This window comes from Necator americanus, chromosome X (assembly GCF_031761385.1).
Source record: "Necator americanus strain Aroian chromosome X, whole genome shotgun sequence".
NCBI lineage: Eukaryota > Metazoa > Nematoda > Chromadorea > Rhabditida > Ancylostomatidae > Necator > Necator americanus.
The window spans coordinates 26,551,690-26,567,334 of record NC_087376.1 but is presented as its reverse complement, the minus strand read 5'-3'; the positions used below and the strand labels follow the sequence as shown (position 1 = coordinate 26,567,334).

Below are 15,645 nucleotides of genomic sequence, written 5' to 3'. Positions count from 1 at the left end.
GTTGTACCGTATCTTTTTGTTGTGATCGCGGCCTCCTATGACGGTGGCGCATGGTCATATATATATATCAATATGTTCTATCATTTCTATCTAGTTGAATATGTCTCGTGTACTTATTATTTTTCTCTATTTTTTTTTATTTCTCTCATATCATGTAAATCTTTTTGCGCGCTCGCTAAACGTTTTTCTTTGTTTTTTATTTCAAATTGTCATGTTGTTTGTCTATTGGTTGTCAAGCATAACAAATTTTTCTTGGTGATTTCATAAATATTAAAAAAATTTTAGTAGCGAAGATTACATAAAGAGAAGTGAATTCGTTCATTCACCAACGACGTTGTGCTCAATAATCCAAAAATCCACAAATGACACCAGTTTGAGGAAATCTCATTGAACAACTTTTTCCACAAATTTTTTTGAAATCTTCTGCAAATAAAGATGGCATAGTTTAATTTAACAGAATTACTCTACACGTAGTGACATCTTTGTTTCATGAAACAAATTGTCATGACATTTTTAATGGATTGTGGCGTCATATTCTCCTTGTCAACGTGTTTTTCTGCCACAACTTCCGTAGGCTGAGCAGAGTTTTTCAAAAACTTAATCTAAACAATCTTTTGAGAAGACCCATTACATTTAATCGGCAATAAAAGGGGTTACGAACATGCCTATGTCTACATGAAGACAAGAAATATACTAAATGGTACTTATATGCAATGATTTTTAGAGTTATTTTCCTGGAAAAAATCCACGGAGAGCTTTTGACAGTTCGAACTAACACGTCATACAATTTCCACAGACGTCCAGATAAGAAATATTTCATTTCATTCGTAACCAAAGTTAAATAACCTTGTTCAATTTCTTCGGTACGCTATGATTAGAGATGTGAGAAAGATCAAATCCAGGGAAAAAAGGATATTTATCTGATTAATATAGGTATAGTTGGATCAAAGGTGGAAAATATCTGGTCGAGTGAGCACCGGCTGAGTGATGTCCGTGATGCGGTCATTTTCAATCGATATTTCAATAAAATTAAAATCAAATTAATTAAATTAAACTGAATTCGTCAATCTAATCCTGTAAAAACACCGTACATATGCCGCAAGGTTTCGGGGTGGCTCTTTACAGATTGTGCGTGAAAATTGTGATACATTGAATTTGGCAACATTTTAGAAGATTCTTGGATCCCGCAGTGGGATCCACTGATTCTTAAAGAGTGATTTCAAGTTTTCCTTTTTAGTTGGTGTTCTAGTTCAAATATAAATTGTTTGCTCAAATTCCCACCACTTAAAGAAATGTGGACGATAAGTAGTTGAACGTTTTTCCATTCTTCTCGTTTTTTCTTGTAATTCTTGTTTTTTTTTCGTAACTTAATTTGAATTTATGAGACTAGCACTATTACTTACGAACTATTACTGTTGTAAAAAGTCCAACCGAAGAATTGGGCTGATGGAATCGCAATGAATCCATTCATAACAAGGATTTGTGAATTCTTACTTAGTGATGCAGCTTTGATTGGTATCAACGGCAGGCTTTTTCCACAAACTACATTTTCCATAAATAATCCTACGATAATTCATCCAAATAAATTCGTTGCAGGACCTAGTCGAATGTTCATCTACGGGCGCTGTGGCATGTCTTCTCATGGCTGTAACTGTTGAGCGCTTTTTGAACTGTGCGAAGATTTCGCATGTCCAACGCGATAGTGTCACGAATGATCATGCGAAATGACAGGTTACGGATAGAGCATGTGATCAAGGAGAGCGTCAAGGAACGAACATCAATGAAATAGTGTGCGATGCGACGAGGCGATCGTCACCGATCGCACACTTGCGCGATGACGCTACCCGTCCGCGAAGGTGCCGTATAGGCATGTTAAAGATTGACGAATGGGGTCCGAATAATTAATGAATGCAAGATTTCTTGATTGATGTACATTTAATAGGTTCGCAACGGAACATTTACTCAGACACAAAAAAAACGTGGATTCTAATCCCGATCGCACCCTCTAGAAATGCTTGTTAGGGAAATAAATCAGTGAATAACTTATTAATATTCATATTTATCTGCTTAATATGAAAATTCCGGACGGTTTTCCCAGACGACTCATGAATGTTTTAGGTTGTTGGACATGTATACGTTAGCTATCAAGCTATCAAATAACGAAATTATGGCAAAGTCAAAATGAGAAGAGGATAATGAAGTGACAAAAGCGATGAAGTTTAGAGAAGAAAAATGAGATAGAAACCAGTAAACTACACTCTGCAAAGGTCTCACTAGTACAATTCTGAGTTAAAAAAAATTACGTGCATTTGCATTAAGTAAGTTTGACTTCAAAGAAAATTTCAATCGTAAAATTCAAAGAAGCATTTTTCCTATCTTTCTTAGATCCACAACAATTTAATGGAGCTTCCCTCTACAACGTCTCAATATTTCAAAAATAAGTTAAGTAGGTGGATGGGAAATCAGTAATAACGAAATAAGTAAAAAAATAAAACAGTTCGGGAGAGTTTAAAAAAATGCAGAAAGATGTACATTTTTACAAAACACTAATTATATTCGTTGAAGAGGAGAAAAGTAATTGATTCCAGGGACGAAACTGCTATGGTAGAGTACACGTAATCATTCAAGTACCGCATATTTATTCCATTTTAATGAGAAGTGTGCCTCGAAAATGGTTTAAAAATGCATACTTAACTGTAACTATGAAAGATATCCATCATTCCATGGATCACACAAAGGATCTGGCCTTTTTGGTTATCCTACAATTTAAGAACATGACAACCTGGTCACTCTGCTAGGGATTAAATTCTCTGAAACTTTATTTAAAATATTAAACCACCTTGACTAGCTTGAAAATTAAAGATTAAAATACAAATTTTTGAAAAATAGCAAATTTTCGATAGAAGTATCAACATCAAAAACATTTCCTTTTGTATAAATTGCTTTAGCAGGATTTTTCTTCGTTCACCAACTCCATCTGTCGAATCTCTTTTACGTAGCCGCCTTTAATGGTTAGCCAGCGTAGCGTTTGCCGTGGCCTGAAATCGCTATGCGGCGAGTTTTTTCCTGTTCTTATGGTGCCATTATGTCTGGATTTCCTTACCCATTTGAATATCAATATAATGACGGCGTCAAATAGTCGTCAAGCTAAGTATACGGTAGAAATACTAGCTAAGAATTTGGTCGATGATGACGAGAAAAGAGTACTTCTATTAGGAAAACATAAAAAAAAGGTATGTTGGTGATTACGGAACATTATTTTAGAAGTGCCCATTTTTTCCTCGTTGCTAACTTTTATCAACTATAAATACACCTTTAATCGCTATCGAAATGTTTTTGTAGATTACTTGATTGCATAAAAAATGAGAAATAAGAACATTCTTGAAATTTCAGATGTTTGTATTCAGCAATCAGGACCGTCTTTTTTGCGATAGTCGTCGAAAAAAGCTGATAGTTTATTTGAAATATTTCAAGAAGATATTGAGTGATAAAAGTGGAAATGTCGCCAGTTCCCTGCCTAACAAATTTATCATTATTAATAAATTTGGTAGATTTTTTGGAGAACTTCTTTCTTGGGAGTACATAGACTTGTGTAAATGAGCATTTTTCTTCAATAAATTCAATATTTTTAATGGATTCACTACGGAAGAAATTTAAATTGAATTAAATTAAAAACTTGTCACTCGCATAATATGCTATGATCTATGTCTGTTAGATGTTTAATGGATTCACTACGGAAGAAATTTAAATTAAATTATTTAATCACGTTAAATATCTTACATACCTTGAGAGATTAAAATGGTTACTAATGGTAGTTTCCGACAAAATTCATGCAAAAAATGGATGTACAAATTTTTTTGAGTCGAAAAATTTGCCGATTTTCTGAGAAAGAGGACCTTAACAACTGTATGTATAAAACTAGCGTTTATTGAATATATTTTTTAAAAAAATTTCAAATTTGAGAACTTTTCCGGGAACAAACAAATATTACATAGTTGTTTCTAGAGTTTAGCGCAATTAGTTTTATTTCTTTATCGATCTTGACCATCATCTTTTATATACAAAGAGAACTATTCTATCTCAAAATTTTTTAAGAATATAGATTTTTCCTCAACGACCCGGTACTTTCTAACTTTACCTCTTCTTAAGACAAAAAAAAAATGAGACACCCTCTCTTGCCTCCGACCAATCTGCTGTAATTAATTTGCTATAGAGCAGTTTTTATTATGTCATAATGCACAATCATCCTACATTCGGCGATTAATAAATATAGGATTTATTTTTCACATTTACAAACTTACAGTATTCTCATGTCCTACTCGTTAGAACAATTTCAACATAATTTTAACACTGGAACAAAGGCGTCAAACAAAGGCCCATCGGAGAAATCGCTTGTCCTTGATGGAACGCGGCAGAAGGAGGAGTGAATGGGATGCGTAAAGGTGCGATCTCGTCAACTGATTATGAACGTGAGTGCTTGTCGAAATCTAATCTTCTGGAAATCTATCTGCTAGGAATCTCCAACGATTCCTATACACGCGAACATATGTTTTTTCTAGGTTTATTAGCATAATCCCAGTCTATTTATTACAGTTAGGCCCAATTAGTCCTGCAGCGTAGTTAAATGAATCCAGAAAAATTACGTAGAATCTTTCAATATGGTAAAGTTCGAAGAAAATGAGTTTTTAAATAAAATGTTACAAAAACAGTTGAAAGTTTCAGTTTGTTTCCTACTCTTATTACTGTTTAGTATTACTTCTATTCGTATCATTTACTTCTGTAATCTTTACTTTTATTTTATTTTATTTCACTTATTTCACCTTTCATTTGGTTTTTGTTCTTTATTTGTTGTATTACACCGCATGTGCTAAATTTGTTTTCCTAAGGAAAGTGGTCCCGAAATCACAAATGTCTCTCTTCAACAAAAACAAAAAAATTGAAGATAGCAATCTGTAGTATAGAAAAACTCTATGGGATGTGATCTTTTTTAAAAATGTAAGTACTTACGCAGTACTGTAACATGACGGCAGCCTGTTAATTTTTACAATTTTTACAATGTTGATCTATAAGTGATCACTCTTCTCCTTTGTGATGCTCGGCATTTTGAACAGTAACCAACCTATTTCTTGTTATTTTTCTACCATTTTTCTTTTGCTTTGAACAAAGTTTAGTTGGCTGTACATAAAGTAAATAAATAAATAAATAAATAAACAATGTCTGATTATAACACAACTAACAGTTTGCACTAATAAAACAGTTCTTTCTGTTTATTTGGCTAATTAAATTTCTTTAAATATCAAACATTTGCTCCTGAGAAAGAGTGCATGATTCTCAGAAATAAAAATTCTTATGGATTCCTTTTCTCTCACCTTTCAAAAAAAAATCCCAGTTACTGGATTGATATTAAATTCATTGAAAGAGGTAAATGAAAGGTCGATGACATTTTTTTTCGAATTGCTATGCATGGAAAAATTCACAATAAGGTAGGTAAATACTGGGCTTGTGACTATTTTTCTAATTGTTACATAGATGTATATAAGAAAAATCCACATTCAATAAGCAACGTAATAGGTTTATGATTTTTTAAAATCATTTTAAGTATATCAAAAAAAAACTGTACAAAATCTTTGTGTTCTGTTATTCTGTTCTTAATTCCCTTTTCTTACTTTTTTTTGCGGTAGGTGGGGTGAAATAATTGCAGATTTGCGTTGAAATTTTAGCATTGTTCGGCGTATTTATCACTTTTAAACTTCTGTCAGATCCATCATATTTACAACGATTAAGTCTAATTAGTGTTCAATATGTTTTGACAGGAAAGACACCTTGATGATATGTGTAATTTTGTATGGAACAAGGATGTTGAAAAAACATGATCTTATAAGACTTGACAGTTTCCGGTACATCTGAGAATATTGTCTTAATGTGATTACTATCGGCAATACATGTGTGTACACACTATTGGTAATTGTTGGAAAAAGAAAATTAATATTTATATTAGAACTAATAATTACAACAGTAAAAAAATGAATATCTCAAGAACATAAGAGTAAAAATAATACAACAAAGCCTGACGTAAATAGTCGGTATTTGTTGAAATAAGCGTGTATGTATAGCGTAGTGGTACAAGGTCAAAACGCTTTCTGAGCGGTCGACGAAGGTTCAAAACCACACGTAGCCAATGTAGCCGATTTTATCGATTCGGAGTTGAAAACGTGGTGCCAAACTCTTTTGAGACAACAACACCGTGTTCATACATCGGTAGACACCACATTGCTTCATAATTCTCCACAATCCTGAAATGAATTCGATGGCGTTGACGCATTCGGACGGAGTTTAATTCACGATGTTAGAAGGAGTCAAGTACAAATCTCCGGACGAAAATCCAGAAGTACGAGTAGTATAATTGCTCTGTGTTTTCGTCTTTTTTAATAATGCAACCTAGTGCGAGATAGTACGCAGAAACTCTGTCTTCCACCCACGTTTACGATCAAACGAACACGAATCCACGAACTAACTTAACTTAAATAAGCAGCAATAATCCCTCATCTGCTCATTCGAGGAAACGGTACGGATTGTCTCCGTTCTACCATCCGTAATAAGTTGCGTCGTTAGGAAGATAAAACACATATGTGCGTATACTTATTGGTACTATTCGCTCGTTGGTACTCCTGTCTCTGCCGCTACGCCTAGTCGTGCAGAGATCTCAACATAAAAAAAAAACCTGAGACCCTTTCCTTAAGTGGTCCCGCTCATTGAGTGGTACTATTTGTCAGAAAAATTGTTTATGTCGTCAATTGTTACAAAATTTTGTCTTCTAACTATGATCTGTGAAGCAAAAACAAAAATTTTAAACAACATTTATTATGATTAATTTAATTTTATTGATTGATTTTGATTTTTCAGCATTCTCAACTTCGTGAGAGATTGTAAAATCAGCACATCCACGCGAAATTAGGATTTTCCTCTCATGTAGGAGAGCACTGCACAAGTCATCATCAAGAGAGTCTAAATCGCCGTGTTTACCTTAGCCAGTCTTGGACATTAGTGGAGCATCGAACTGACTCTGAGGAAATCGCATGTGTGTTGAGTTCGCCAGTCAGCACTCGGGTGAGGCGAGCAGCGGGCAAAAAATGACAGCAATGCAACGATCTCCGACCATTTCGCATATGAACGGCTTCACATGGGACAAAATGAAATTGTAATTCATGTTTAAAAGGTTTCTGTATGCTCTATTCTAGCATTCACATAAAATCAACTTTTTTTCCTTTTTTTTCAGCGCATCTGAATCTTAGAAACCCTTAACATTATATAGTTCAGAGACTATATCCTAGAAAAGATTCTTCCATTTTTCTTTCTTTCTTTCTTTCTTTTCTCTTTTTTTCCATTTTCCAATGATTTGTTTTAGCATGATGTCATCCTTTTTAAGAATGATATCCAATTTTCCTTCTTTTCACATCGATCCTAGAAACATTTCTTTCAGCGTAACTGTGCTGTAAAAAATTAATGTTGAGAGTTTAAAAGAAGCCAAAACTCGAACCCAAACGCTACATACTCATAAAAAAAATTCTGAGATTCAAAATCAGTGAAACACTGCTTCTCAGGGCTACCCAGCAAACCTTTTTTTCCTTAAAATGAAAACATCTTAGTCTCTAATATTGGCAGCTCTTCATCGATGAGAGTGAAGCAGCGAGTGAAGTATTCGGAAATTAGAGAAGATCACTTCAATATTGGAAGGAATTCATAATTTGATGCATCCGTCTGCATCCCAAAAATTCTGAAATTTTCCCTTCAACAGTTTTTTTTCTGCTTTTTATGGAGTGAAGAAGTTATGATGAATTTTTGAGTTTCGGTTGTGAGATGCATATGTGTTATACATGGAGGAGATCGAAGAAAGCAAGAAAATTTCAAAACAAAGCATGAAACAAAACAAAGCTTGAAAGAATATGGAACGATTCTGAAGAAATAAACATTTGGGAAAACCAGCGAGAAGCAGCTAAAAACTACTCGCCGATGAGAGGAAGAAGTTGAAAGGGATGGGTAAAACAACAAGGGACAGTAAATTATTACTCTGTTTCTTGTAGGTCATATTTTCGAAAGAAATTTGAAAAGCGGTTTTTTCCATAACATGGGAAAATTCCGAATTTTTTACGCATAAAACACGGATAAAAGCGCTATTTTTAAACAGTACTCATTCTTTAAGCACACCATCAATCCCAGCTTCAGAAACCTTGTGGTCTTCGTCAACTGCAGAAAAAAAAAACAAAAAAACCAAAAAAAAAACAAGAAACATATCGTGTCGAATAAGTTCAATCTTGTTCATTTGACACTGCACTTTAATTACCTGGGAAAAAATAATAGATATGATAGATAGATATGATAAAAAGATAATAAGATTTTTAAAAAATCATCGTGGGACAAACTTGGTGAGTACAAAGTTCTCTCGTGAGTGAAGCACTCACCAGCCGATTCCACAAGTTTGTGGCCGATTTGAACAGATAGCATTAAAATGTATTGCGCTGTTAAACCCTGGAGTTTCTCATGAGAAGTGTCATTCGGGTCCTGAGTAATGTTTTCTAGAGAATAATAAGAATACATGGAGTTTCTGTTTGCTTTTTTTACATGCACTGAAAAAATTGTAGTGTCATGTCTAACTTCATTGCCAAATATCGTTCAAATGAGTCGATATGTGGTGCCTAAGGGAATTTCTTCCAAATGAAAAACGAAAAAGTGCATTTACGGCAAGAAATCCTACACGAATTTTGGAATGGCGTGAGTGTTGGGACTGCACAAAAAAAAAAAGATTTTGGGCCTTCACGTAAATCGAGATCATGCTCTTCGGACAGCTAAAACCCGGTCTACCAGATTTCGAGATAGAGATTTCACTTTAGAAGTTCAACCCGGCTCTGGAAGGTCTTCTGATATTGACGACAATACTGTGACCCTCCTAATGAACAAAAAGCAAACAATAGGATTACAACCGGGACAATTCTAAGAAAATGGATACTTTACCTTCGATCAATGAGACGTTTTTTTCAAATTTTGCTTATTGAAGTTTCTTTTTGATTTGGAGACGAACATATGCAACCATCCCATATACTTTCTGGAAGCCTCCAATTTCCATGTGCAAATTTCACTTTGAAAAAGACGCTTACGGTTTTTTCCTCAATCTAATAATAAACTTATTGTAGTGGTGGAGTGAAGTTTCGTTCCTCAATAAAAACTGGCTGTATTGAGTTCAGGTTGAACCTTTAACCTTAACGACGGCTCAGCGTAAGCGCTATACATGCAAAAATAAAGGCGTTTGTGCTGATCTAAAAGATCACCACGCTTTCATTAACTCAAGATGATCTCAGCAAGGGAAAAATTGGATTAAATCGTAAAAACTAAAAGTAAAAATTTACAACTGAACTAGGAGTCTGTTTTTGAAATTCGTCGTCATAACTGTTATCTTAACCTGAACTTAACTGAAAATTTTCTGCTGGACACCCTTTCTCACTACGCTCTGCTAATTTTTACGGCTTTTAAGACGAAAAAATGAATAGAAGGCTACAACAAAGGATAGAGCGCACGCTGTTGTTCAATTTGCCTCAGTCAACGTCACCACCAATTTCAACTCAGAATTGTTAGAGGCTTGCGGGTCTAGTCAATACAGGGACTCGCGGAGGTTATCTGATATATCAGGTATCAGATATTTTATCCTCTCAGACAAGTTTGGTGCCAATTTTTCTATCACCGAGGTACGAAATAGTTTGGTTGGCTCTAGTATGGTTTGGAACCCCCGAACCACTTCCCAGTGGTGGGGGAATCTCCCACCAACTGCGCTTCATCCGCCGGTCAAAACAATGTGCCTTCAGTTGTTTCCAAGTACTGCTGTAAAAACACCATGAAAATAGGCGAAATTATTTATTCGGTGCTACATAAAATTTCAGTGCTTAATACACAACGCAAGTGCGTGGGACCTGAATAGTCTCAACGAAGGAAACAGGGCGACCGTGGAGGTTCAGGACGTTGTTGCGGACCTTGTGGAGGAGTTCGCGGGCTTCATGAGATGTGCGCGGCAAGCAGGTGAAGCGGACCTTCTTGTCAACTACCTCGTCCATTTCCTCGTTCTTGCGGCATACACGGACGGGCTCAAGTGAGAAGCATACGCGGTGGGAGAACTCCATCACATGGGTCCTTTCAAGCATCTCTGCAAATGTCACGCATTTTTCATATTTCGGCACCACATTGCACGCTCATCCTCACCTTCCTCCTTCTCTCTCCTGTTCTTGCGGTTGTCTTCCTCCTCCTCAAAGATGTCGAAGAAGAAGTCGTCTTTTTGCTCATACTCTTCCTCAACTTTGTAGTGTTTCTTCTCGTTGATGAAATCTTTCTCAATTTCGCACTGAAAGCTCTCAAAGTTAACTTTTACTTATAAACACAAGTTTGCGCATTAAATCTCTCACCTCGTCGTTCAGGAGATACGACTTGTGGAACTCCATAATGTCCTCGGTGTACTCCTTCTTCGGGTTGAGGAACTCGTTATCCTTCTGAATACAGTAACCGTTGCGAAGCTACAACAGTGAGAAGGAAATCAGCAGTCCGGACCTCCTCATCGTAGTGTCCGCAGAGGCCGCACTGTCTCTCAATCATACGTTTGCCCATGTAGACCTTGGCGGTGTATCCGTCGAAGCGGACTTCGACGTCCTCGAGTTTCACACGGACCATGTCTTCCTCCATCATTTCAATGCTGGAAGAAAAAATCGTGAAGCTTGTAGATGGGTGTGGATTCGTATCTACTGCCTACTTGTATCTTTCAAGCTCCTCTCTGTTGATCTTCTTGTTGTTGACTTCAACCTTCAGCTTCTCATCAACCATTTCGACAGTGATGACTTCTTCGCGCTCATTGATGATCTTCAGCTTCTGCAAAAATACCACTTATATTCGTTGGGTAATTGTGTAGAGCAAAAGGCTTAATACCTTCTCGTCAGAGTCCTTCCTGATCTTCTTGAGCATCACCACGAAGCGAGGCTCCTCGGTGCAGTCCTTGGCGATCACCGAGTAGCAGTTGGTGAGCGGTGCGCGGAAGATGACGTCGTCGAAGGTCCTGACCTTAGTGCTCTTCACTTCACACATGCGTTCCTTTACCATCTCGTCACGGATGTCACGGAGTGTTCTCTTAGCAATTGTGGGCAGGTAGAGTTGGGGAACAACGTAGTCGCGCAGCTCCATGCGTTCCTTGGGGGTTTCCAGAAGAACGTTGATGAGGCTACGGCTGACTGGATCAACATTGATCTTGAGGAAGATGCGATTGTGTTCGTTGTTGGTCCTTGTCATCTTGTAGTGCCAGAAGGTGTATCCTCTGAAGAGGTTGTAGACGCGTTCGAAGAAGTTCTTGTAGAATGGAGTGAGTTCGTACTCAACGACAGTCTTCAGCTGGTTGAGACGGGATGCCCTGAGAAGAAGATCGTAGGCGGTGAGTCCTTTGTGCTCCTTCTCGGCCAGTCTCAGCCATTTCTTCTGCTCCTTGTCCTGTTCCAACTGAATCTTAATCTTCATTTCGTTCTTCTCTTCTGCTCCCCATCTCATCTCAACGAGTCCCTGAACTTCGCGGTGGATCTGCTCCTTCAGTTCCTTGAGAGTCTTGGGACGGTGAGGGAGAACAAGCTGCATCTTAGTGTGGAATCTCCACTCACGGCGTTCCTCATTCATGGGAGAGCGTTTGCCATCAACAGTCATCTTGCAGTAACGGAGCTCCTCGTCGCAAACAGTCACGAATTCGACCTCTCCGTAGTGCTGCACTGGGGATTCTACAGTTTCAATCTTGAGGTTCATGCGGTGTCTGTATCCCTCGGCTCTCTCGATGTCACGATCTCTCCTGTGGAAGGTCTCGCGACGTTCGCGCTCCTCAAGTCTCTCGTACTCGGTGGTTTCGGTCTCAAACTCCTTGTCGAAAAGGTTGGTGAAGTCTGGTCTCTCCATGCGGAACTTCTCGATTCTTCCAGTGTTCAGGTGGAAGCGGATCTTTCTGGGAGTATCACGTGTTGGGACCATTACCAGCTCCCAGTCGGACTCTTCGAGAAGTACGTTGCGCATGTTCCAGTTCTTGTGCCAGTTTCCGCGAAGGACGGCCTTCATTCCAGAGAACACGATGACCTTCTCCTCTTCGTTGTGGAGCCTCTCCCATTGTGGAATGACCACGGTCCTCTGTCTTGCCTCACGGAAGTGGTTCTTCTCGCCGCTGAGGAAGCGGAAGAAGACGACTGGACGAGTCATCACGTGTAGAAGAGTCTTCTCTTCGGTTGGGATGTTCATGGTATATTTGAGCTCGAATTCCTTGTTGTAGGTCATTTCCAGGACAAAATCGAGTGGGAGACGAGCTTCGACGGAGCGGACAATCTTAACGCCTTGTTCGTAGAGCGGGTTCCACACTCTCATCTCACTCACTTGAGTGGAGGCAAGGGCTGGCTGAGTGTTCATGCGAACACGGAGTCCGTCGGTTATCTTCTCCAGCGTGAATTCTCCTTCAGCGGACATGACAGTTGGCAACTTGCACTTGAAAATGAGCGGAAGACCAAGGGTGGTTGGGACCCTCCTGATCGTCTCATAGAGGTACGTGAATGTGTGTAGGTGGAATTCAGGTTCGCGGTTGAAGAGTCGGTCAAGCTCCTTCCTCTCAAGTCTTCCCTCTCTGATGTATTTCTCCACAAGTTCCTCGATCATCTTCTCGTCGAGTGGAAGCACGGCATAGTCCATGTCTTTGTAGCGGAGGTAGAGCATGGCATGGGGGGTTCTGTGATCAGTGACACGTGGGCGGATGTTGAGCTTCTTGGCAATCTCCTTCAGGATGTTCAGGGATTCACGAATGCGGCGTCCGCGAACAACGGTGTTAGATTCTTCCCTTTCCATTCTCTGGAGCTTATCAGTGATCTTTTCGACGAGTTTCTCAATGTTCTGCTGCGAGAATCCCAGCTGGAAGAGATACTTGTTCCACATTCCGCTGAAGACGCTGTCGAGAGACATCATCAGCTCCTTTGGCCAGACCGAGTTCTTTCCGAAGATGGTGGCGAAGTCCATGTTGATGCCGGTCAGCATATCCTCAGTGAACATTGGCATGTACTTGTAAGTGCTGGTGAGCATGCGCTCTCCACGTACGTAGCGGGTGATGCTAAGAAGTGGGCGAATCTCCTGGGCAAGCTTCTTGTAGCAAGTGTGGGTCGACTTGGCGAAGGAGTTCAGGAGGTCGTAGGTGAAGGCGGCAACATGATGGTTCGGCTCACGCTCCATCGTGGAGATGATCTGGACGATGACTGGCTGGCGCGGCAGAGTGTGCATGATGCGGACCAGGGCAGCCATTCTCAGCTCGGGATGCTCGTGACGGCTCTTGTAGACGGGCATAAGAATCGACTGAATCTTTCGTGGCATCGACTCTCTGAGGAGACGGAGAGCATCAATTGCCTCCATGCGGACAGGTAGCTCTTCGTGTTTGTTCAGGATGATCTTCTCAAGCTCATAGACTGAGAGGTCGATTCCTGCATTGGCCAGGGACTTCAGGTAGAGGATCTTCTCGTAGATAGTCTCGGCCTTTGCGTACTCCCTCATGATGATCTGGAGGTATTTGTGCTTGAGGTCACGCCTTTCCTCCTTCACAATATGCTCTTCCTTGGTTTCACCGACGACGCCACGCATCACGGATCCGATGGTAAGCCAGACAGTCTGGCGAATGACAGGTGAACGTCTGACAAATTCGGTCTCGGCGAAGCGAATGAGCTCTTCGACGATCCTAGGAGATGGGAAGGGAGTTTCCTGGATGGACTTCAGGATGTGCACAACTCTGTAGGTTTCGATCTCCTCCTTTTGCATGTGATGCAGCAGATGAGTGATGGTATTCTTGGTTCCAGCAATCGAGAGGCAGTGCTCGATCATCTTCTTCATGCGGATGTCGACGTTCCTGTAGATCTTGTTGTGCACCATGTTGAGCTCCTCGACAGTGCACATACGGAGCATGAACACTAGACGTGAAAGCATATGGGTTGTTTCCTGCGTTTCCTCCTTCATCTCTTTGATCTCGTCAACAAGCTTACGGATTTCTTCGAACTTATCCTTAACATGTTCGAAAGGACCTACTTCGACTTCGTCTCCTTCCTTGTAGAATCGTTCGATGTTCCGCTCCATTTCGTTGGAGTAGATGAGCGACTCTTTTTTGCCATTGCTCCATTCAAACTCGCGATGGATTTCCTTTGTCTCCTCGAGATTCATTCGAGAGCGCACCTCAGTCTTCATCACTGGCTGATTCTCAACGGTGATGGTGTAGACGGAGCGAACCTCGACGTTCTTGATTCCGTCTCTCTCGAGCTCATACGTGTAGACGGTGTTCGGCTCGAAGAAATCAGTCTCTTTGCAGTCACGGCACTCCGTCTGGTGGCGGAAGTTGTACTTGGTGATCGGGCGCTTGGTGCACTTGTTGAAGTTGACGGACTTGGTAACTTCAGTGACGTGCTCCTTCTTGATAATGGTGTAGGCTACCTCACACTCACCTTCGATCGTTCTCTCGGTGGCAGTGAAGTAGTCGTTGTCGTTCTCGCGCACGTTCTCGTATCTCTCCATCCTGTTCATCTCCTCGGTGCGACCCATCTTGTGCAGGTTCAACTGGAGCATGTTGATGATTGAGCGCTTCACGTTCTTGGACCACGTCTCATCATTGCTGTGGAACTGCAGCTCGGAAACCATACCGTCTCTGTAGCCGAATTTCACTGGCAGTTCCAGAAGCTCCATGTGCTTCTTGGTGATCTTGTGGATCTGCAAGTCTTCGATGTTCTTGAAGTTCTCCTTGCGCTCGTCCTTTCCAGTAGCAAAACGGATCTCTCTCAGTTTCAGTAGAGCGTTATGATCGTCAGGGGTTTGAACGTGAACGAGTGCTTCGATGCGAGAGATCTCGCTCTCGGTGGGAAGAGGGATGCCGGAGTGAACATCTCCTTCGAAGCGGAAGATGTATTCCTTGCGCGGCTTCAAAAGGTTCTGGTCCAAGGTGTGGTGGACCCCGAGGGCCACACCAACAAGGGCTAAGAGGGCAAACCTCATTGTGATGTGCTGCTGATCCACCCTCCTTCCTTTTATTGAGTTGCATATCAGTTCACATCAAGCGATTGACACATGTCCTGTTCGTAGAAAAAGTCTGTACGTCAATCTGTAGCTGACTTCTGTAGCGATACGACTTTGGCATGGGGATATTCGGCGCCAGGCAGTCGTGCTATTTTTGGATTCCCTGCTCCAAATGTCTTCGAAACAACAGCGGACTTTGAACCAATCAACGCAGAAAATGAAGGTAATCCTTTTTAATTAAGAGAAGGACTTAGGAGATTTTACTACATATTGCAGTGAGTTTTTTTTCCGGAACAATTCTCCATTTACTTCCCGTTCGAAGGATCGCTCGTGCGGTCTCATCCAAATCTCTTACCGACTGAGCGAGATCGGCGCAAATTTGCAAATTTGGGTCTACGTTGGTTTACATGCAGAGAAAAATAAATGGAAATATTTAATGGATAGTTTAGGTAGGGATAACTGGTATTTTTCTCTGTTCAGAAATTTCAAAAGTACATTCAAAACATCCCTTTTTCATAACCTTGATATGTGTTTGTGTACTTCTCCATTCTATACATAACTTTT

General features: G+C 40.1%; 1 protein-coding gene across 1 annotated transcript; it reads right to left on the bottom strand.

Annotated features, from left to right (window-relative positions):
* Positions 1-9,932: 9,932 nt before the first annotated feature.
* On the bottom strand, positions 9,933-15,060 carry RB195_025597 (uncharacterized protein; the record flags this gene model as incomplete). Its single annotated transcript, XM_064213816.1, has 6 exons — positions 9,933-10,189; positions 10,246-10,384; positions 10,446-10,529; positions 10,588-10,729; positions 10,787-10,902; positions 10,960-15,060. 6 exons carry the CDS (start codon positions 15,058-15,060, stop codon positions 9,933-9,935), a joined length of 4,839 nt encoding a protein of 1,612 aa, XP_064069697.1.
* Positions 15,061-15,645: the final 585 nt, after the last annotated feature.